Source organism: Opisthocomus hoazin, chromosome 7 (assembly GCF_030867145.1).
Source record: "Opisthocomus hoazin isolate bOpiHoa1 chromosome 7, bOpiHoa1.hap1, whole genome shotgun sequence".
Lineage (NCBI taxonomy): Eukaryota > Metazoa > Chordata > Aves > Opisthocomiformes > Opisthocomidae > Opisthocomus > Opisthocomus hoazin.
Window position 1 is genome coordinate 67008828 of NC_134420.1, and position 24951 is coordinate 67033778.

At 38.7% G+C, this 24951-nt stretch overlaps 1 protein-coding gene across 4 annotated transcripts in view; it reads right to left on the reverse strand.

Moving 5' to 3' along the window:
• PPP2R5E (protein phosphatase 2 regulatory subunit B'epsilon) overlaps nt 1–24951 on the reverse strand; it is a 77576-nt gene that overhangs the window by 7808 nt on the left and 44817 nt on the right. For all 4 annotated transcript variants that reach the window (XM_075426835.1, XM_075426836.1, XM_075426834.1 and 1 more), the window contains 9 exons: nt 13966–14067; nt 11747–11839; nt 6065–6195; nt 5921–5980; nt 5147–5255; nt 4121–4174; nt 3974–4024; nt 3007–3126; nt 1888–2015 (listed from right to left, as the gene is read on the reverse strand). In XM_075426835.1, the coding sequence (XP_075282950.1) occupies nt 1888–2015; nt 3007–3126; nt 3974–4024; nt 4121–4174; nt 5147–5255; nt 5921–5980; nt 6065–6195; nt 11747–11839; nt 13966–14067 (848 nt within the window). The remainder of the gene's footprint in view (nt 1–1887; nt 2016–3006; nt 3127–3973; nt 4025–4120; nt 4175–5146; nt 5256–5920; nt 5981–6064; nt 6196–11746; nt 11840–13965; nt 14068–24951) is intronic.

The window sequence follows — 24951 nt, forward strand, 5'->3', positions numbered from 1 at the left end:
AAAACTCTTAAAAACCCACAAGTTCTTCAGATGAACGCTGCAGTATCTGTGTAAAACTTCGTGTATGTATATATAGAGAGAATATATATAGTATCTATATATCTATATATATAGATGTATCTCTATAAACCTCTGCCTACTTTACTTATGGCTGTTCCTGACCTTACCCAAGAGCCAACGCACCACTGCTAATCTGAATTCAAGTTGCTTGACTGCATAAAACATGACAAGCATCATCTGTTCATACAGGAAGAAATTATATATAATAATAATAGTAATTCAAAGGCATTCTGTCTCACAAAAGTTCAAAAAAAGGGAGAATCCGTTTACTCCTTTATACCATCTGAATGGATAACTGACCTAAAATACAGTGCAATTCCCAAAATAAGATGGGTCTGCCAACAGTCTGATTATCTAGAGGTCAAAATTCCTTTCTGGCAGAGTTGAAGATAAAGAAAGAACAAAGGAACTGAAAAGGGAGAAAGGAAAGAAACAAATCTAAAAAATTTTCAAATAATTTGGAACAGAATATTAATCAAGGGATCCCAGTTCCTGATCCACTACTATGGTTGTCGTATTCCGACACAGGGCTGCTCAAGAAACAGCTCTTCAGCCAGGAGGCAGCGAATCAGCATTACAGGTGCCAGGACCCTTTGGAGCAAAGCTATATAGCAGAGAAGCTATGTGCCATTTCCCACACTCCCCCACGTCGATCATTCACCTCTTTCAATAAACTTTCGTTTTTGTTGCCTGCTTTCAAAAATGTTCTTATAAATATATAAATTCTTCAAATACCTTCTTTATTTTACATGTATTTTAGCCTGGCTTGTGTGTCAAAGGTACAACATTCCTGTGGGTATGAAAACTCTGAGAACTGGGATACTGGAACACTCTCATCACCAGAAGCATCCCAGTGCATAGTACAAAAGGCTGGGCAGAAGCACAGGCAGGTTGGAGACTAGTAATGCATCACTATGCCATGGAAAGTGTCTTTTTGTGACCACTGTTAGTTACAGAAGCTTTCCAGTGGCATTAGATTTGTCCCAAAAGCACATAAATTTGATGTTTGGCTAGACACAGAACAAAAACACCGATGTTTTTAAAGATGAAATATTTTACAAATACTTTACCATAAGGTCTTAAACCAACTGGGATGTGAACGTAGCACAGACCATTAAAAATACTGGGTTCACTAAACGGTAACCACTTTTCAACTAAAGTGTAGAATACATAGCATTTAACTGTAACAGTATTTTCCATGAAAACACTTTCTACTAGATCATTCACTTTAAAAATAAAATTTCCAAATTAACAGGATATCAACATGTATCAATTACTCTATTATTATGTGTACTTAAATATTTAAATAAATCTAGAAAAAACAACCCAACCTAAGAACATATTGATGTCTATACGCTTCACAGATGTTTAGAGAAAATGTTAGTACCAGAGGTCTGCCAGAGCTATCTGCATCATCCATGATACAGCCACAAAGCTTTATTAACGCCAAGCAATATCCTTCTAGACAATTTACGACCAGGCTTAAGACGTTAACCAGTTTACAAAAAACTGTGTAGGAGAAATGCTTGATGAGCAACACTTTATCTTCAATAACAATGTACCATCTAATTTCTCTTTTTTCCAACTTGTGAAAAGGTCTATTTTTATCCCATAAAGTACTAATTTTTGTACACATACCAGATAATTAAAAACATTTTGAGACAAGCTCAAGTATAGACTAATTTATATTGGCATTAACGGAGTTGCACCTGCTCATGCCAGCTTCGAATCTGGATCTCTCCTGTTCAGATGTTCTTCAGCAGACACTCCTGAAGTTTATCAGCAGTATGTCAAATAGTAAGGTAAAAAGTAATGGCAAAAACTTACGGATTCCAGTGCTCTTTAGAAATCCTATAAAGGCTGGAAAACATGATGGGAAGTATAACATTTGAATTCTCCTCTATCAAACTCATGATGTATTCGTTATTCCAATAATAGAGCGCTCTTTCAGCCACCTTTGAGTCAAAGGAATAAAATATTAACAGCAATTCAGATACCTATAATTTTGTAATTTTCTGAAGGAAAAACAAATCACAGAGAAATTTCACAAAGATGAATTAACAGGGATCATTAACTCTGGAATTAAAACTCTACTTAATTCCATTAATGTGTGTTACGCTACTGATTAAAGTTTTTATCCTATAATTCAGATCCCACAACATCCACACTCTCTTTCCCCTGAGAGATATGTCGTTACTCACTGAAGACCAGGTGCAGATACTGCATTAATGCTGCAGCTGTGGAGGGGAAGGGAGAGCAGACAGACTTCCCACGGCCCCTTTCCCTCAATCCTGTGACTGCAGTTGGAAGGAAGAGAGCAGTGCTGGGAAACAAGAGGAACGAGGCAGGGAAAGGCCCAGTAGCTGGGCTGAATAAGGGAGGGATCTTAACTGTGGGGAAGGTACCACCTTGGGGAAGAGAGAAGGGGGTAGGAAACACTACAGGCCATAAATCCTACCTCCTCTTTGTATATGATTCAACTTAAATCCTACTCATTCCCCTTCTTCCCGTTACGCAATGTGAAGAAAACAGGCTGTGGGTTCTATACCGTCTAACCAGACATCTCCTTACAGAAGGAATTAAGTAGGAAACCAAGAATGCTGCACAACTCTGCACTAAAAAAGGCAGCAAATACATCCTACATGGCCTATCAGTCCGAGGGCCATATGGTGAGTACCTGTCACCTACAGTCAGAAAGGCTCAAACTCTGCTTGGATACAGCCTTGTGGGGCTCAGAACAGCAAGTTCTGTGCTGTAACTCCAGGTATATCTAACAAGTTATGCATGGAGGTCAGAACTAAACTTCCATTGCAACCCACCCTCTTCCACAGAAATCTAGAAGACAAGTATTTCAAACCACATGAAGTAATATTTACATCTGGGAGGGTGTTTTGTTTGAAATTGAGACTATACGTTCCTACGCAAACAATAACCTCTACCACTGACCTGGAAATGAGGGCTAGAGACACACTTGGCAATTTGTTTAAACAAGGGTTCCTGGATTTTGACAAATTGTGATGGTTCAATTACATCCAAGATTTCCTCCAGCTCTCCTAGGAACATAACCTAAAGAGAAGGAAGGAAGCATTGAATATAAAATTTCTGAATCATCTTATTCAGCAAAATGCTGGCAACCCTCAAATTCTACCACTTCAGGGAGAAATGGAAGCCTCACTAGCTCAGCAAGACCATCTCTCAAAAAATGCGATCATTTCTACCTTCAGCAGCTTCTGGATTCAGTCTCTTAAAAGCAGGACGACGAGTGCATGCAAATGCTGTAACTAAAGTAGTCCTTCACAACAAAAACCAGAAGTGCACCAGTACATCCATGCTGAAAACCCAGCCTCATACAAAGCATTTGGCCAAGGCTTACACTTTGTTAACTAAGGAGAGTTTCTTAATTTTATCTCATTTTTGGAAGCAATATTCAAAATAACGGTTTTGCTGTGCCACAAATCTCATTAGGGAAACTCAGATTTGCATCAAGAATTTGAAATAAAAATGCAAATGTCTAACTGCATTTTTTACATGCTTAGTAGGTAAACACCAGACAATAAAATATCTGGAAAAATACTATTCTCACATACAAACAATTCTAAATATAAGAAAGTTTTCCAACCTATCCTCAACTATATCTATTTTGTCCTTTCTAAAACAAAAAGAAATTCTCTGCAGAAGAACCAGTGACCCATGCTTATTTTGTGAATAGAAACCACGGTTATAAAACTTTTCTCTTCGTCATCAAAACTGTCCAAAAAAACAGAATTCACGTATGGAAAATCACCCATGAGAATTAATACCAAGATCCACTACTGCATGCGCTATCTACCTTGAAATATCCAAAAATTCCCTGCCTATAATATTGTAGAACAAAATAACTCTTAGATTTTGTTCATACTAGCATATCACTTACCTCTTTCTGACTGCAGGTTTTTGGCCAGAATTTCATCAAACCTCTAATGACCTAAATTAGAAGGGAAAAGAAGAGTGAGAGTTTTTACTTTTCTCTCAACAGGGTAAGCCATTTATGATGCAAAAAGAGTATGAAAGAAATATTTACTGGCTCTGTGAGTGAGGGGTCTTTCTCCAGAAACTGTACTATGCAATACGCCAGCTGTGAAGAGGTAAAGGTTTAAGAAAATGAAGTTAGAATATTTCTATAAAGAAACCACAAACAATTTTTTTAAGAGAGAGAGACTCAAGAAAAGATGCTACACAGTTTTCTGAAATTGCATCCAATTTTAAACTGAGACGAAGTGTTTGCACTGTGCAAAGCCACTCAAAGTTCAGTTCATAAGAAACAACAGAACACATTACAAAAAATTTAGGATGACAAAGTAGCATATACAATAAAAATCAGAGCAACTTGGAATTGTGAATACAGTCATACAATCAATGTTTTGAAGCTTCTATTGCTCTCTGAACTGCATCTTTTTACACATTTTATACATTGGCAAAGTCATGAAAACTCTTGCAAGATGAGCCGACACAGCTAAAACCTGGAATAACACATTTAGAAAGCACAGCTTTATCAGCATAAGAAAGACTGCACTATCTGAAAATCAGCGAGAAAGGCAACAGGTATCACTTATCAGTGGAAGAATCACGTCATGAAAGCTGAATGTGTAAAAGGATATATGAGAGCACAAATGCAGTACTAGGAAATCTGTGAGGGAGAATGTTAAAGATTATGCAAAAATGTGGGTATTAGTGTTCAGAAAGTTGCCAGGGTAAAGAAGAGCCTTCACAGCACAAGACTAAGGAAACCCAAACATCTCCTTGGGAGAAGGAGTGGGAAAGGCAAATTTGTGAGAATGAGAAAATAGCAGAGAGGAAAATCTCAAGAGAGACTTTAACTACTAAACAAAATCCCTAAAACATTACAGCTATGTTACACTTATAATTATCTAATCAGAACAGAAGCAAGACATTTATCATACAAAGCACATTAAATGAATTAAAAAAAATGCATTACATTTTTTCCACATTTCCAAACTTCCCTCCCCCTTCTATGTGCTACGCGACTAAATTTCCAAAGCAACCTTAATCATTCTAACTGAGCAGAAAATATTTTTATGATTTCTACCTGTGCATGGAAGAGTGATAAACTCCTGACAGTATGTAAAGGAATCAGCACCTTCACCAGAAACTGTTTATGCTCTGCCTTAAGAGGTAAAGCAAAACCATTGATAATACTGGAAATTAGAAGAGAAATATCTGTTAGTGTTATCATCACAGAAAACATTCTTGAGGTCTGAACAAGCACTTTCTGGATTAAAATCGTTTAGCAGTCATCACCTGTTTACATACAGCAGGCTCACGCCATTTGTAAACAGGTGCCGACTTTTGTCCTGCTTTATATTAGCATTACAGTACATATCTAGGTAGCAATTCAGCTCCGATTTAGGAATAATCACATAAACAGCTGCACAAACCTGTTGCCAAACAGATAAGACCTTGTCTATGTGGTCTGCAAATTCATGTCAGCGAGGTGTTCTTGAGTAATTAACTTACAAGAATTAGATTTACTCAAAATAGTCACACTGTTAGTGTGCTCAAAACAAACAAAAAAAATCTGCAGCATGCAAGGATGAACTCAAAGATGAACCACACAAAATTTAACACACACACACACACAAAAAAAAAAAATCAACCAAACAACTTTTGGCTGTAACTTGCATCCAGTTATATACTCTTGGCAAAGACGTGACAGAGATTTGCACGTGGACTTAAAGATGAGCATGTGCACACATCTGTTGTCAGAAACAGGGCTTATAGTAAGACTTATTCTGAATATCATGCTATTCTGTCGTGTCCAGAAGGGAAGTTTGAGATTGATAATAAATAAAGACTTGTTTACCTTCCTAAAATTTCCAACAGCTCAGCTACGCCATTGAAGTGTTCAGTTTCATAAACAAATCTAAAAAAAGAAAAGTTAAATATAAGTAATATATCAGTTTCCTAAAATGTTCATAAGCAAAAAGTACCTTCTCCCACAACTTACCGTAGAAAAATATTATTAATCTGTTTTCGGATAAATGCTCTAAGACCCAGAAACTTGCCATAAATTCTGTGCAAGACTGTTTTTAGGTAGTCCCGTTCTCGAGGGTCTTCACTGTCAAACAGCTCCAACAGCTGTGTTTAAAGGAAAAAGAGAACTGAAACAGTAGACATTTGACAAGTATGACACACAGACTTCTATATAAAAGTTAAATTCATGAAAGCACATGCATCTAAGAATGTGATATCCACGTTACACAAGGTGCAGAAGTACAGTATTAAAAAATTCTGTTGTAACCCCAGTACTCCATGAAACTCAGTTTATTAATTTCCACTTCTGATGTAACAAAACTTTGGACAATCTTCAAACAACTAATGATTAACTGGTTCCAAAATGTTGCCTTTCTTCTCCCCAAAAATAAATGAAATAAATTCTTAGATGCTGCCATATCTATGAAACAAAACACTTTGCCTCCTTCCACCATTGTGATGTCCCTCAGGTGTCCGTATTGGGACCAGTACTGTTTAATATCTTCATCAATGACATAGAGAGATCGAGGGGACCCTCAACAAGCCTGCAGATGACACCAAGCTGAGTGGCGCAGCCGACACGCCTGAGGGACAGGATGTCATCCAGAGGGACCTGGACAAGCTCAAGCAGTGGGCCTGCTTGAACCTCATGAGGTTCAACAAGGCCAAGTGCAGGGTCCTGCATCTGGGCTGGGGCAACCCCCGCTATCAATACAGGCTGGGGGATGAAGGGATTGAGACTAGCCCTGTTGAGAAGGACTTGGGGGTGCTGGTGGATGAGAAGCTCAATATGATCCAGCAGTGTGCACTGGCAGCCCAGAAGGCCAGACGTATCCTGGGCTACATCAAGAGAAGCGTGGGCAGCAGGGTGAGGGAGGGGATTTTGCCACTGGTCCGCTCTGGACAGACACCCCTGGGAGTCCTGCATCCAGCTCTGGAGCCCTCAGTGCAGGACAGACATGGACCTGCTGGAGTGGGTCCAGAGGAGGCCACAGCAATGGTACGAGGGCTGAAGCACCTCTCCTAGGAGGAAAGGCTGAGAGAGTTGGGGCTATTCAGCCTGGAGAAGAGAAGGCTGCGGGGAGACCTTAGAGCAGCCTTTCAGCACTTAAAGGGGGCCTACAAGAAAGATGGGGACAAACTTTCGTAGTGCATGCAGTGCTAGCACAAGGTGTAGATTCAGACTGGATGCAAGGAAGACCTGTTTTACAAGGGTGGTGAAACACTGGCACAGGTTCCCCAGAGAGGTGGTCGATGCCCCATCCCTGGAAACATTCAAGGTCAGGCTGGACGGGGCTCTGAGCAACCTGATCCAGCTGAAGATGTCCCTGATCATTGCAGGGGGATTGGACTAGATGACCTTTAAAGGTCCCTTCCAGCCCAAACTATTTTATTACTCTACAATCCACCATTCCTTCACTCTGCAGAACTAAAAGATCCTCAGTTGCTCTAATATTTTGTTCCCACAGCATTGTCAAGGTCACATTTTTCTAATTGCTTGTAATTTATCTTAGGAGCTCTTAAGCCTTCCTAGTGATTGCATGGCCTTCATGCTGTGGAAGGACTCAACAGTGAAGTCTATGCCAGCACTGGATGGGCTGTTACGGGCTCTCCACCAATGGACACAACTCAAAGCATCAGGATGAATTATCAACCCAGCTGAACAAAAAGGTAACGTCAAAATCCAGTATAAAAAAAACAAAACCCAAAAAACAAAAAACAATAACAGGAAACCCACCTTACTAAGTAACACTTAAATAATATTTTAAAACAGTAAAAGGATGACGTGGTACTCAGTTGAAAGAGAACTCCATCTAGTGTCTTGTCTTGTACAAAATACATCCCGAAACACCGACACCTGAAGTTGTCTCTAAGAATTAAGGCATGAAATGAGCAGCAGGAATATCACCTGCAGATCTTTGCTGGATTCCCTGTGAATGCTCAACTACAAAAATATGAGCTTCCACCCACCCCCTCTTCTTCATCCTTTTTTGACCCCACAACACTGGCTATTCTGGCAGACAGCTGGAGTAAGTTACAAGGTAAGCCTCATTTAAAACCAAACACAAACAAACAAATAAAAAAACCCCTCAACCTCCCCCATAAATGCACAGAAAATAGGCAAGTCTAAGGTAGATACTGGTAGCTTGTGATTACTATCTTGCATGAAAAAGAAAGTGAACTGTCAACCAGTACCTGTCTTGCAAGAGAAACGAAGACAGTTTGCCAAAGAGGTCTTACAAATGTGTAAGATACTGTCAGAAAATTATTACGGGAATGGTAGGAAATAAAATTATCTTGGATTCACACATCGATAAATTATACATATCTATTATAGGTAGATATGTCAGTGTATGTATACTACTTGATCTCTGTTTAACTCCTACACAACTTTGAGGAGATGAAAAAGAAAAAAGACAGAAAATTATGATTAAAAGTTGTTAAGCTGAGATTTTGCTGTCTAACATCCAGGTTTAGGACTGATGTACGTATTCTTCTTCAATGTTTTACATGTTTCTGAAGCTTCTAAGGAGATCTCACTATCTTTTCCTTGCAGTAAGAATCTGTGGTGGGAAACTTCATGAGGAAGCAATGAGGTTTGTCAGCGGCCCTCCAGAGGTTATAAACACATTGCTTTGTTCAATTAGTTCTACTATTAAATAAGTAAACAGTCACCTCATCCTTCCCCAAACAGCAAATTTCACCCAAAGACAGCAAACAGCTGGAAACACTTATGTTTTTAATTTTCTTATTAGATTGCTTTTAAGAGCCAAATATTTATATTTCCAGTTCTCTTATACAGATCCTCAGTGGAAACATTGCTGAATTAAGACTCAGTCTCAAATTAAAAAAAAAAAGGTACAATTATTTTGATATGTCCAATTTGTTATCAGGTTTCAACAACGAAGTCTTATTTTTATGGAAAAGCTGCAAGACTTTCCAGAATTTACGTGACTATTCTGACACTAAATATACATAGAAAAGGGAAATAAATGATCCAAATTAGCAACCTACATAACAGACACTTGTAGATATATTTGAACAGTATGTCTCTTAGCAACCACTGCCAACCATTTCAGACTGTATATAAGCAGGCTTTGGAAATGAACAGTTACACAAGTACAGCATTTTATTAAAACATACAGCTGAAAGCCAGAAATACATCTATATTCAAAAAAAACAAAGGAAAAAGCAAGCAAACAAGAAAAAGCTTCAAAAATGCCCACTGGAAAAAACCATACCATTTTTCCATATTGGTATTCTTACCGCCAAGAAATACTTCACTAAAGTTCCTCAAATTTTTTAAAAAAACAAATTAATTAAGAGAGAAAGCTGATGTCAAAGATTGTCACGCTTGTGTTGTCAGTGTCATGAAACACCAGACAAACTTAACATTCTTAAGTCTCAAATTAGTTTCCAAATGCCAGTGACCTGTAGTCACAGATTCTTAGGAGTTACTCTAGGCACACAGCAAATACAATAGCAAGTGGAAGGACACCCCAGTTCCTACAGGCTAAACACAAACACACACACACAGAAATATATCTAACTGCACGTATATATAAGGCTCAACAGAACTTTTCATAGAAAAAAAAGAATTTTAATTTGACACACTATGCATAGCAATATATAAATAAAGCATCACCCAACCATGTGGCAAGAACTTATGAATTCTTAGAATCCTTTTGAACTCTTGTCATATCACATATTTTCAGATACATAGGTTTCAAAATCTCTTATTTCCCTCTTTCAGTAGATACCATCTTTTCACTTAGCAGATTTATTAAAGACTAAGAGGATCGGAAAAAAATTAATCCTTTTTTTAGACCCATTCTCTTGTAACAAACTGTAACAGATCTCACAGAATCAATTGCTCATGGCAGGGGGGTTGGAACCAGATGATCTTTAAGGTCTCTTCCAACCCTTACCATTCTATGATTCTATGATTGTCTTTGAATGTCTTGAAAGGATGTAAGCGAGTGGGATGCCACCAGGCATGACCAAGTTCAGCAGCGCACAACAGGGGCATCTAGGAATTATTTTCCCTAGATTTGGAAGTAGAACACCAGCATTCCTTCCAATACAATCCTGCTATATCTAAAGCAAATAAAACCAGTTTGGCAAAACCTGTCAAGAGTGATTATCTCCCATGCATAGTCTTACATCTCCATCAGGTACTGGGTGATCAGACTGGTCCACTCCCTTGTTCAAATCAGTATTTAGATGAACAGAAAGGAAACGCCACCACAGAGGTTTGATCCAGATAAAAAATGCTCTAGTATTTAGAAGATGGATTAAATAAAAACATAAGTATATCCCATTGTCTTTGTAGGGTGAAAACGGCCTTGTGATATTAAGCAGGAAAGTGAAGTCCCTTCTTTGAATCTTGGAATTTAAGGATAGAAATTGTTCTCTTAGCTATGTTTTTCAGATATGTGTTTCATATGAATAATACAAGGACAGTAAAAGTACTATTTTTATTGCTTGAGTGCTACAGGGAAGAAGAAAAGCTCCATGAAAAATGCTGAGTATCTCCTGCCACTTCTAATTTGGCTTTTATTCAAGCCTCAGCCTGCAAGGAAACTCCCTTTTCTAACTAAGAGTGAATCTTTCTGCATTTCCCTGATTTCCAAAGCAAGCTATAGAAAGCATTAAACACAAAGTTCTTTCTGACTTTGCAGTCATACAAAAATTCACGACAGGAACAGAAAACACAAGACAGGCCTATTCCCAAAAGCTGAAGGCCAAAGTCATATGTGTGGAGTTCCCTGGTTTATCCCAGGAAACATCTTCCTTCAGCCATCTCTGTTCTGGCATCTGCCAAGGCCTGGATGAAAATTTCTCAGTAGAGAAGAGCAACTACTGTACTTTTAAGTGAAATAACACAGCACGCAAGAAGCCTAGCTTGTACGCAAGGAGGAGGAAGATGAAATAACGTATAAAATACCTGGCTACCAGCTGACCGAATGGCAGAGGCCATCTCTTCCACTTCAACGTAACAATGGCAGGAAACTACAGAAATAAAGCTACCATTTCTTTGCCAATGTTGTTCATCACTGATGCTACTTCTTCTTCCATGGCTTTTAATAGAGCTTGAACTTTGTACGGCCTTCTGATTTACTTCCTCCCCGACCACTATAGCATCACTGTTTTCAGTACTGTACTGGGAGTAGGTTTGTTAATGAACTTCTGCCCATTTTCCCAGCTCTCCAGCAGAGACAGAAGAGAGAAATATTCTATCCGTCCAACAGAAATATTTTAACAATATTAAGACACATTAAAACTGGAATTTAAGTAGCCTCTCTAGACAGCAGCATTTTCAGACTACTTGATAGTAAACCTTTCATTTTTCAACAGTTACTGTTTCAGCTCCCTCTCTTAACCAGTAAGTTAAATATTTTGATTAAGATACCAACACTGGACCCAAACAAACTATTTTATAGATCTATAGCAACAGAAACTGACATACAAACACACACACACACACACACACATATTTCCCCTATCTCTGCAGATTGAAAATTTTCATTATGTATGCTTGTTTAGCCTTTGTCTGTTGCAAATAAAGTTACGCTTTCAAATTTTACAGAATATCTTTTTAAAGAAATATTTTGCAAAAGCAAAATGAAGCCTTAAAGAAAACAGAACAGCTTACCTGCAATACAAATTTCTGATCTATGTACTTTTTGGCAATGCTGGGCTGAAATTCTTGGCTTTCCAAAAATCGTATGAAAAACTCATATACAAGCTGCAAAAGGACAAAAAAACAACGTCCATGGTTTAGTTTATGACTTCATTAGTCTACACATTTTTAAGTATTTCCCTAAATTCTACTGCTAGAAAACTTTTTTCCCACAGAGCAAAAGGTTAAAAAAAAAATGAAGATTTTTCTCCTTTATCTAATTGCTACCTTACAGTTACAATTAATCACATGAGCTTTTTAAGTTAGTGTTGTTTATTTAACTCCAGTCACAGACATTTCATTGCCAAGAACAGGCGCTGCCATCTTGTAATGTTTGTTATCATCTTGTAAAGCTTCCTAGCGTAATTGGAAAGCACATTTAAACTGCCCCCTGAACTGCTGAAATCACATCAAACGCAGAAATTACAATTCTGAAACGGCTGGTGAAACAGTTGGAAATATTTAAATTAACTTAAAAACTGCTTAGAGTAGCGTTCTACTACAACTTGAAACACAGAAGAAGAATATAAACTGGAATTTATTCAGAAGTTCCTAACTTCCTGTAAAGATTAGCCTCAGGGCTGGAGAAAACCTGCTTGCTCTCATGCAGTTCCATCTCTGCCTAAAATATTCAGTTGGACAGCAACAGACTTTTTATTTAGCGGAGAAAAAGAAGAGTGTAAAAACCAGGCAAAAGGAAGTGAAGTGAAACAGGGACTGCTGTGGCCTCGTCAGAGAGCAGCTCTGACCTGTCACTGAGCAGATGAGCTACCAGCTAGCAATTCTCTTTGCTGAACCTTTTTAAGAAGAGCAGCCATTGAAAACTTTTTTTCACTTCTGACTTCATTGAGTATGAATATTGATACCAAAAGGAGAAACAAAGCTAAAAATGACATTTTAAAATAATTTTCAACTTTTCCATGCAAACACCAATATTGCTGCAATACTGCTGTTGATGCTATATGTCAGTGTTCTCTGCCTTCCAGAAGAAAGCAATAGCAAATTAAGAAGCAGGAGAGAGGTTTCAAAATATGACATGGAAAAAGTGACAGCTTACATAACTAATATTAAATCATCAGGAGATCAGTACCATCAGCTCCTGACAAATACTTTGGTGCATTTCTTCCTGACAATGGTAAATCATCCACTGACTAAGAAATTCCATCATTTCCATGTACATAACAACTTTTAAAACTACAGCACTAGTGTCAATGAATGTAAGATAACAGACATGCACTCCTGTGCTGTTTCCAGGCAGGCAGAGCAGTTCAGAGCTGCCTTGAAGCTTTTAAGTTTCTTATTTTTTGTGAAATTTAAATATAAATGAGGGACGAAACCTACATTTCAACAGATTCTAAATTTGAGAGCACAAAAGAGTGAAACAAACTCCTCACAGGGAACAACTGTGCATGCAACTGTCAAATAAAACTCTCACTTCAAGCTGAGATCAATTGTGCTCCTTTGCTCACAGAAACTCCCAGACTCCACAAAGTGTTACCCAGGCAAACTCCTTCTAAATTTACTAGGGATGTAAGTCATCGTCCTGACTAACACAGACAGGATCTGCATCTATAATTTCTATAAAGGAATCTATTGCATTAGAATTAATGAGGTTTTCTCCAAAATTAGTTTATGTTCTTTGTTCAAAATACCTCGTCTTGACACTTGAGGTATAGAGGAGGGGATGATACACAGCAGTGAGCATGCAATCTGCTACAAACACCTGAAACCAAACCTCAACCCAGGGAAAGGAAGACTTCAATAGGGACGCAGATTTTCACTCATTTTTCTGATCAGCTGCCAACATCTGTATACTTTTGTATGAAAATTAACTACCCTCAGTAAAGCAAAACTGCTAGCAGTGTCATCCCCACAGTGCTCTTGTTCAAGTTGCTGAAAAACACTTGTGCAACTGAGCAGTTTGGAAAGCAAAATAGTTTTTAAATTAATAAAGGAAAATAGGAATATGAGGGCCATCATCAATACAATTTTGAAAGAAAGCTTTAACATCTTGCAAATTTCACAAAGCACTCTCCCATCTTTGTAGGTACTATATCATAGCCATGAACAATATTAATAAATGTTAGTGTCTCGCAGACTAGTTCTGATTCACAGGTTAAAAGAGAGCTGAGAAAATTATTTGACACGTTGAGCAATCATAAGCATTTCTTCTGAGATAAATGATCAAAAACCTGTAAATGTGGCCATGATGCCTCCAAGGTGGGCTCATCTTCTTCTGGATCAAATTCATTGCTGTCACTAGGTGGGAGAGTTCTGAAGATATTGCAAGATACCTGAAATGTAAAAGAAAGAATAATGAGATCTTTTTTTCAAATAGGTACTATATTTCAGGACTCTGTATGTCTATACCCACTCCATCTGCCCTCCATCACATAAGCAGTACTTTTTTGCCTACTGTCTGACAAAGTTCTTCAGCAACAGCACAGGTCTAAGGAACCTGTCACTTTACAAACATGCCACCAGCCTTGGCTTTCCTTTCTCCAGGTCTTTTAGTTTCTTATTTCCACTGATATCCCAGCACTACCTAGTCTGCCACCATTTCTGTACACCATGTTCCAGCTGAGCCCACCAACCTGTAATTCTCAATCCTGCTGGGCACCAATGGGCTGAGAGCCATGACCATTTAGGAGTTGTGGGAAATGCCATCACCATGCATTTACAACTGTTTTCATACAACACTTGGTTATTTTCCTTTGTACAGGGAAAGCATTAATGATATCTGCTTAAGGTCTCATCTGTCAGCACTTGTCAAAGAGTTGCCAGTGCTATTCACACATCATATGCCATCTCATGCCAAGTACAGAACTCGGTACTAAATGCAAGCAACAAATAGTACTTGCTCATCACTTAGCCTACATTTTATTTCATGGTTGGTTCACTTTGCTAATCTTATTTAGAGGTATTTTGCTGAGACTTCTTGGCTTTGTGAGGTTCATGCTATCAGCAAAGACTGAACCAGAGTGCTTTCCTGGGTTAATTACAGTGCTGAATGGAGTATGCAGCTTATTATGCAGCAAATCTGATAACCTGTAAACATGCTGTAGGGGCCTCTTCTGCACTCTGAAGGTGATATTGTGCCTTCTTTGCACTGTGCTACTGCATTTGACCCATCTCTAAGCTGGTTAATCAAACAGCTGGGAAAAGCAGCATGTTATCTCCTAATCCCGTCTATACATGACCCCTTCATCGTAGTTCAGACGAACTAAGCTATTTAAGAAATAAAACAAGTATGTTCTTCAACATCCCTATTTATTTTCCAGGCTTTTAGTCCTGTAAATGTGTTAAAGTTAGTATGTAAGGTGTCTTCTCAGTGTGTTGGTAACTTCTTAAGTAAGAAAGGGCACTTTAAAACCAAGAGTTTAAATACAATCCAAATACTGATAAAACCAGATTGAAATGCAGAGTGAAGGTTTAGAACTTCCAAGACTAACAGAACAGATTCAGGTACTGCATAAACAGAAAAATGAAACAACACGAAACCATAGGAAAGAGCAAGTGGTGCATACCACTGAGGAATATTCACTGAACACAAGGGAAAGACAAAAGCAGAATAAGTAAGGCAAACCAGTGAGCGTAGGAAAAAGAGGTCACAGGAGTTTCTGCTTGGACTTTTTCTTCTTGCCACAAGAGGGTGTATTTCACTACCGTTACAGTAAAACACACTTTTGCAGAAGCCTGCACTACATATGTAAATCTCCTGTTTTCAAGTCGCAGGGCTTTCAGCCTTAACAGACACAGCACTTACTACAGCCTGTGCTGATAGGCACTGAACTCTGCTTGCGCTGTACCCATACCTGCCCAGGGATTCCTAGCATTTATTAGGAGATATTCTTTTTCTCCACCCTCTGCCCCTGACTCATCCATCTCTCTCAAGAGCCCCTCCATTAAAAGACTTCTCTAGTCTCCTGAGAAGTCAAATAACTATTCCAGGAATACACACATGTTATAGTTCATCTTTCCTCAAGGATTCCTGAGCTCCTCCTTCTACTATACCTGACATGAAAATGCAGGGAGAGGAGCAAAGGGATCAGAATTAGCAGGACAGAGCTGTTTCTCTGTTAGAGCACAGGGCAAAAGAGAGTAGCCGGCCCAAAGGATTCCCAAGTAAAAAGGGGGAAATGGATCCGAACATCTTGGATCTGAACAGCTAGGACTCTGCAATACTTACTGAGGCATTGTTGGTTAATGCTTCATGTTCAAAAATCCAGCTTTCTCAGGATTTGGATCAAAATAGGGAACTAGCAAAGCCAAAGGCATTCAGTAGCTTTTTTTTGTTTTCTGTTTTAAACTTCATTTGAAACAAGAAAGAAATTTTTCTGCAAATTTAACCATACACAAATCAATGAAACTTGTACTAACAGCTCAGAAAAAACATAGGTATTCATCAGCTGTTGTGTTTAGAAACTGGAACAAATATTGAACTATGGCATAAGCAAAACCTGCAAGGAAAAACGTATATACTTTCAGAATGAAAAGCTAAACTAAGACAAATTCCTGTAAGATTTAAATTAAGTCTTGGAACCAAGCCTCAAAGCAGTTGGTGCCAGAGCCTTAACAGCAGGACAGAAGCATGAAGGGTTCAGCAACAATCAGTGAACTGTCAGCACTGACACCTGAATGTTGAACCTGTAACAAAACCAGTATGATTTCTGGAGAGTGCCTATTAAAAAAAGGCCAGTCCCAAGGCAATGCAAAAGCAGGTTTTTTACATAAGATAACTAACATGCAGAAGTAAATGCCATGAAAGTTAGAATATGGTCCTAGTATACAGTCTGCTCTCTTTAATTTTCTTTTTTGCATGAGGAGTAAAGATAAGCTATATGGAGCCAAAATGCAGACACTCTCCTGAGAACAGACAGAACAGGTTATCTTTAAGTGATTTCCCCAGGTTATCATAGTTTCAAAAGATAATGTGTGCCATTACAGTTACATTAATCACCACAACACAGCACGATAGCTCATTTACATGCAGTGTCAATTTATAGCATGCTTATCTAAATCAGTAGCCTCTGGGTGGCTAATGTTTATAAGCCTCTGAGGGAGAACTGCAGGCAACAAGTTCTTCCATGCATGAACTGCCCAGCTGTACGTTAGAGACTTTGACAGCCACCACACAAAGACGGGAATATGCTACATCAAATCTGAAAAGAATAATTTTTCTCAGATCGGCATAAGGTAGCTATTCAGTATTTATCTCTCAGCCCAAGCAGCATGCCAAAATTCCTGCGGCTGGATAGCTGAATCATTTCTCTTCTGACCTCTGTTGGATCATCAAGCCAAAGGACATCCCTGCCAGCCTGCGTATGCAGCCCTGATGATTCCTCTCCCACAGCCAACACAAATGACTATTGATCAAAACTGACTTCCGTCTAACGCTGATTAGGAACACCTCCAAGCCCACATGATATTTTTGTAAAGCACATCAGAACTGTAATCCTCTAGAAAGCTGTATCATGACAAATCTCCCCTATTATGTCCTCAAAGATGTCTGCACGCTGTCCTCCATGACTGTCCCTTTCAGAAGCACACACCAAACTGGGTGTAGAAGAGTACATCACTGCTCCCCAGCTATGCAGAAATTGAACATCCAAGTGTCAGAAACCTATTTAACAAATCAGTAACATCTACCCATTAGCACTGAATCTAAAGTTTTCAAGATCAAGCTGGAAATGCTGAAATGATAGATCTTTAAATTGGATATGCCCAGACACCTCTAAGCTCCATGACAGTGTGTCAGTCTGGCACAGCTCCAACTAGAAGCAAGACAAAAAACTTTTCCAGGCAATTACAAGTCACCGTCAATTCATTAAAAAAAGAAAGAAAGGTAGGGAAGGCTGCTCTGATACCCCCCCAAAGAATGAGCTGCAAGTTCCGAACAGATCTGATGACTGGTACCTGGCAGTCCAGAATTATGAAACTATGAATACAGACTTAAAAGTGACAAGTTTCAAGAAAGCTCTGATTTTATCACCACACTTATATTTGAAATAACTTTCAGAAAAGAAAGTACTAAAAGGCTTAAGTCCAAAGTCAGGAATAAATGTTTTGAGAAGTCCTCTCTTTGTCCCTCACCAGAGCGCTATAAAAATGACGACGCTGTAACAGAAACGCTTCATAAATTCAATTTCAGCTCAGCACTCCTACTCTGGGCTGTTTGAAACAAAGATTTTTATCAGTAATAGCTTTCCTGAATGGAGCCTGAAATGAAAACAAACACACACACAGGGAAGCTTAATACATTAGCTATACAAAAACAGGGTAAGCAAATGCCCTATTAGCTCAGAGTGAACACCTGTTCCTCTGTTACCAGTATGTGGAACCATCCAAATAAACCCCACGTAAATATGAAATTGAAACTAAGTATCAGTGCACACACAATGCTTAAACTACCATGCGTGTAACAACATACAGTAACAATAAACTGCAATTAAGCCATTAACATGAAGCCATGCTAACCAGCAGACACTAATGGCCCCTGGAACAGACGCTAAACTTGTCCTTCTAAAACAGATCTGCATATGTGGGTTTCTTTAATGTTGTTTATGGATTTACATATTTCAGAGCCTGAAGTGACTACTACAGTCCTTCAGCTATAATCTCTCTATATAACCCCTCGAATTGTTCCCAGAAGTTTGATTAAAGTACATCTTAGAAAAAGAAATCTCCAATTTTATCTTAAAAGATTATAAATGATTCCACCAGCTGTCTCCTCCTCAAGTTTTACTACTAATTTACTACAGCACTGCTTCTGATTTCAAGGTTGAATCTTCCTGATTCCCCGCTGGTTCTTGATAAACCACCAGATCCCTTCTACACCTGTATATATATTTGCATATGTACTATGTATCTATTTTTATATAGGTATTTTTATATAGACATGACCTCTCTGCTGCTAAATGGAAAGACACAGCTTCTGAACCCAGCCAGTTGTTGGCTTCTTTGTTTTTAATCCTGTGATTATTTTTGCTTCCTTCCTTTGAGCTCCCACCTGTGCACAAGTGTACTGGGGTGCAGTTTAAAAAGCCAGACCATCTCCCTTTTTTTTTCTGCATATTGCCACTTGAATTTATCAACCTTCACTTCTTTGAACAGTGCACTGCAACAGAAAAACATATTAAGATAGTCAAGATACAATGCTCGGGTCCTTTTCTGCTCCACTGCTTTGTGTGAATACAGTCTTTCAGGGCTGAATGTTATATGCCGCCTTCTTCCCCAGCAGCATTACTTTTGACTTGGCTGCATTAAAATGAATTACGTTGGACTGCGAACAGTCAACAATCCAGCTCACAGGGCGGATGGAGAACAGCCTTTCTCATCTTTTCTTGACCTTTAAGTCTTCTAAAAATTCAATCAATAACCCGCAAGAATTTAGCTCTTGATCGGGGCTGCTAAACTTGTTAGCTTACCGTCGCCCACTTCAGCGGTGGTAGCAGCTTCCACCCACACAGATGGGCAGGCAGCAAACTTGAGATCCTTTGGTTCTGCTTCTGTTGGCAGGGAAGTGCAACAGGAGCAAGTCTGCAGGACAAAAGAGCTGGTGCTCAGGTGCAATGTCCACACTAGGTAAGTTTGGAGGGAGGGGTATCTTTCTAGCGATCTCTTGCACTGAAGCCTATTAGCAAGTTAGAAAGCAGTAGGTACATTCCTGGGGTAGACATTTTGTGCAAAAGGAATCGAATTTACACACACTAAGACTTCTCTATCACAAGCATCAAAGCGCAGTGAGAACAAATGGGAGATCCTCTGGAAGAGCACACTCACGATCCAAGCCTGAAGTGTTAGCACAGACTGAGGCAGCACCCCTGGGTACACCTGAAATTCTACAGCTCTGAAACTCCACTCTAGGTCACCTAGACCTGAATCGTAACAGGGTAACCTACTAGTAACAACCCCATTCATCGCTATCTCCATGTAACGACATTCTGAGGTGATCCAGTGGAACAGTTACTTATTTAATGTGTGCCCAGCTAATTCCACACAGTACAATCTAAAAAATCATAGCAGTAACTCAAGTACCTTGGACAAATTACAGCACAGTACCAGCAGAAAGTGCCCCTCATCTCTAGAGCAGGCACCAAATCAAGCAAAAGCCTGCCAATACATGAACTCTAGACAGCATTACAAAACTCATACTGCCTCGGACTCCAGGCTGAAGAACAAAACAAAAAATTCAAACCCCAAGAAAACATTCGCCCAGAAGATTTGCATTGTGCTCATCTACAGACACAATGCTCAAAAGGTATTTAAGAAGATGACACAGACAGAATGGGGGGTTGAGGGCGTGTACTCCTTTAAAAAAAAAAGCTGCAGTAGACACAAGGACTTCTTGGAACAAAAATGTTTTTCCAGTTTATTTCTTTGCTTTAGACCTAGTCACTGCACTATTATGCAGATAAAGTCTGACGAATGAAAGGCCTATGTAACCAACAAGAGGAATAATGGATACGGGTAAATGTAATTACATACTGTCGGGAAAAATTATTAGGGACAACTACTGCAAGAGGAGCTGCCTCCAACTGATTTTTTGAGAGGAGTACAGAACATCAAAGCCTCTTCTTGTAATAAGCATTGTGTTTTTGGTACAAACTAGGTATATGAAGAATGTGAATAATAAAAAGCATCTAACATAGGAATTTGGAAATTATGCATAAAAGAAACCAAAGTCAGATTCCTTTCTTGCTTCTGCAGAATTAATAATCCTCACAGTAAAGAAACAAGAACAGAATTTAAAATATGATGTGATTTCTATCCATTTTTTTTAAACTTCGATAGCATACCTGCTCCATCATGGCTGCACTTATGTGACAATTTTTAATCAAAGTCCTTCCTGTGGGGGCAAAGTACACTGTATCTTCCTTTCAGCATTTCAGATGGTTTCAAAACAATATGCTCAACCTCTACTAACTGAAGTTGAGTTTAAGATTAATTCCTCATATGTTACAAAATCCCTGAAGTTATATAAAATTTTCACTAGAAAAGAGATGATATTTGTCAATTCTTGTAAGAGTATATGATTTCATTTATTTCCCTTAAACTCAAAATGACATTCAGTATTCTGTCTTTAAATCTAATACAAGAACCTACAGGAACACATGAACAGGGTTTTGCTAAATCAAAGAGGTAAGACTGAATACAGATAGACTTGCATAAAAATCTCTATCCAAGAGCATTTTAACACAGAAAACCCTAAACAGGATGAACATTTAGCAAGCAGGGTGTCATACTTAGTCATAAGCTATAGCTAAAGCTATAGAAAATAAAGAAATTCATAATGCCTATGAAGTCTGACAGCTAGAACACTTCCTAAAAATAGGTTCCTTAACATGCTAAAAAAAATCATGGCTTAACAAGATATTTTTTATGTTTAACAGGTCTGTCACAAGCAAATTCCTGATCAGACTCTGCCCTCACATCTGTTGAGACAAAGCTGTAGTAACAGGAATGCAATCCCTCTAAATTTATGTCAGTAGAAAGAAGCAGAAAAAATGAAAAAAATCAGAATCTGACTTTTAAAATGCAATTTTTGATATTTATTTGGGTATTTATTTAACCAATTTAAACTGTGTTTAAGTTGTGTGTTGCTCAACACAGCTTCTGAGCCACAAGACATCTAATATGATGTTTCACTTTGGCTATAGAGATTACAGTCTTCTTTTATTTGATTCGTCATTACAGAAAAGATAAAGACGAGAACAGGAAGCCAAAGGCACTTATGCACTTAAAAGAGAAGAGAACGAAGTAACACTATTCCATTCTAAAAGGTGTATTTCAAAAAAGTTTCATTAGCCATCTTTTATGGACTGGCAGCCATCCACGGATGTTGCAAAAACATCACAGTAAACGTCAGGGGTTGGGTTTACAATTTCTGAAGAAGCAAGTAGGAGAGCTCAAATGTTGCTCACCAACAAACAGATTCATCCAGAATCATAAATATCCAAATAAATCTTTAACAGCTTGTCAATTTTTCTGATCCGATTTTCAAAATGAAAGAAATCAGTTTCCTCAATCTATGTCTTAATACCCAGAAAACACAAAAGGCTCTGCTACATACACCCTTTAGGATACCACAGATATTAACAAACATTCATTTCATTCAACTACCAATGCTTAATCTACCAGCAAAATCAGCATCATTAGTTTAAGTCGCCCCATTCTGCTCAGACAGGAACAAATTTTAGATTAAATGTCTAATTATTGGCTCATAAAGTCGTATTATTGGCGTTTCCTTCTTAGCAGAGTGTGGTTTAATTGGCAAGGGCCTTTTTCCCTAAGACTAGCCTAATTCTAAAGAATGTCATATGCCCTTCTGAACAACACATCAAACTGCAGGGGAAGCGCACTGAGCAATACCCTCCTGAATAAATCTGTCCAGCTTATGGTCATTAACACAAATCCCAACTGCTCTTCCCATCAACTGATATTGATGGCAGTGATGAGGCCACTGCAAGATTGCTTTGGTGGCCATTAGTAAACTCAATTTTATTTTATTTTTTTAAATAACCAATAACATGCCAAACATTTCTGTATGTATCAAGCTAAAGAAAGTGGTTTAAAGAAGCAGACATGTACACAGGTTGACAAACAGCCAAGTGATTTCACATTCACGTATACACAATAGCATATCATATGCTCAAGAGAACAAGATGAAAATATGTGATATTATGATTAGGGATTAAGGCTTTAATAGCATGAATTCAGGATGACTGGCAGTAAAAATATCCAGTAGCTGTTATACTGGCCACTAGAAATGACTGTTTTTCAAACCCTTACACTGTAACACCACCACATTTTAGAAGTAATGAAAAATATCAGAGCTCCTGAAGAAATTTACAGGCAACTTTTTTCTATCCTAGCATCTGTAAAGCCAAACTCCTTTTGCATCATGAATACAGAACACTAAAACACACCGATGTTATAAAACTTTAACACAAAAGAAGGCTCTTCCACAGGCATCACTTTTTGGCCATTTTTCATAATTAAGAAAGCACGTCAGCCATTAACCCTTCTTTATAAATATTAGTAACTTCTTAAATATCAGCTTCAGACTGGTGCACCTTTTTTACTGGTCTTAAATGATGCCAAAATTCACAAAATAGCTGCTTGCTTTTTCACCTGTTTACAACACTTTGCTTCACCTCCAAATCACAGCAGCCTACAGGGCCAAGCAGGAAGTATTAATTCCTGGCTTCATAAACACTAAATGTAGCAGGGAGAAGACCTTCCACAGGGACAAAGAACGCTTGTGCTCCTTTTTGACCAATTTTAAGTGACTGGTCTTTCAAACAAAGCACCCCCATGACAATTGTGGCAAGCAGTCAGTGGGGACCCTCATTTGATCAGGACAGTGTTGTTTTCTTCACTATCATGATGGGTCAGAGACTGTCAGCTTGACAGCTCCTTTGTGAACACAGCTGGAGACCTAGCTGAAAATCCTCAAAAGTAGGCAAAGGTGGCAGTTGCACTCATGAAGCCAGCCGTGTACAGTTCAGTCTCTCAGTATGCGATTATCAGCACAATTCTGCTTGAAACAAGAACATGCACTTACTGCAAAAAACAAGCTACACCAAACATAATGCTTCAGCACAGAGTGACTAATGCCATCTCTTCACCAGGCAGTATGTGCTGAAAACTTCTTTTATGTAATATTAAAAGTCCCACCTTCCCCTCTAGGGCCTGTGTAACTGTACTCTTGCTTTTATAGGCAAAAAAAACCAGGAGGAAAAATAGCATTTTTACCAGATAGCCTACCTGTAAAATACAAAATACCTGCAACCCACAAAAGCCCTGATGATGTGGTTTAGTAGAAACAGTGCATTAGCATTCGTTGGGATGATCGACAGAAACCATTCATGCATTTACCATGGATTCACTCACATAAATTCAATACCGGAGCACAGCATCCCGCTCACATGGAATGCAACCACCACAGTGTTTTTCCAAGAGCGCATACACCAGGGACACTACTGGTTGCCACAGGCAGAATTCGGATATGCTAACTTTCCAATTTTGAAACTTTCCTTCCAATAGCTTACACGCTCATCAAAGCACAGGTGTCTGCTGCAGGCTACAGTTTCTCACAAAATTTAAATATTACATCTTTCTCAGGAAATTCTTTAGCAAACAACTTTTCGACTTCCCTAATTGCTTGGGCATCTTTTTATTTGTAAAAAATCCAGGTTTAGGCAGTCAGGGTTCACCAAACAGCCATATACAGGACTCCAGAGTATTGTCACTTCTCCCCTGCTTAAGTACCCTGGCACTGAAGAGAAAACGTAGCTTGAGTTCAACACTGGAGCCCAAATGCAAGGCAGAAGTAAGACGAAGAACAGTACGATGCAATGAAAGGATCAGGGGAATAGTGGAGAAAAGAAGATGGAACAGTTTACCATCAAAAATGAGCTAAGCTGGAACTAGAATTCCTGAAGCCTCATTAGCAAATATCTGTGAAATCCACTGGAAAAATTCAGGCTGTCTCTTTACCTCCAGTGACTCCTCCATATCATAGTTACAGACTATATTTACACAAATTATTTAAAACCACGCTTTCCAAACTATTTAGGCAATGCATCATTTCCTTGAGATAGAAACAGTTTTGTGAATCAATGTAAGTGACTGCAGGGACAGTAGGACATGCCAGCAAAGCGGGTTTGCATCTCTTCTACAGTTCAAGTTCGGATTGCTTCACAGGTTATGATTTATGATTCAAATTGAACTTTATGAGCAGTTACAGATCAAATTATTGCTGTTTCTTGGGGCTAAGACAACACTAACTTGGAGAGTCTTTATTCTACAAATGTTGCTGCAGTAAACAACTACAACCAAAGTCAGTGTGAGAATACAACCTCAGTAACAGAAATGCTAAAAAACCCCACCAAATTCTCCTAGGAGGTGAGTTTGGACGCCTCTTCTACACACAGAAAAGTACCCAATTATACTGAAATTACCTGTGCATTGGCATCCTGTCTATGCAAAGTGTATGATATAATTTGTTCATCGCAAGGGGAACAAGTAAGATTAAACTAACATTTGCAAACCATTTGGATACCACAGTGCAGCACCAGCAGCAAAGAACTGGTAATTCTGTGTTCAGTCCGGTATTTGAACGGTGCATTAGACCACGTGCTGAACACGAACACAACAGACTGAAGAGCAGCTCA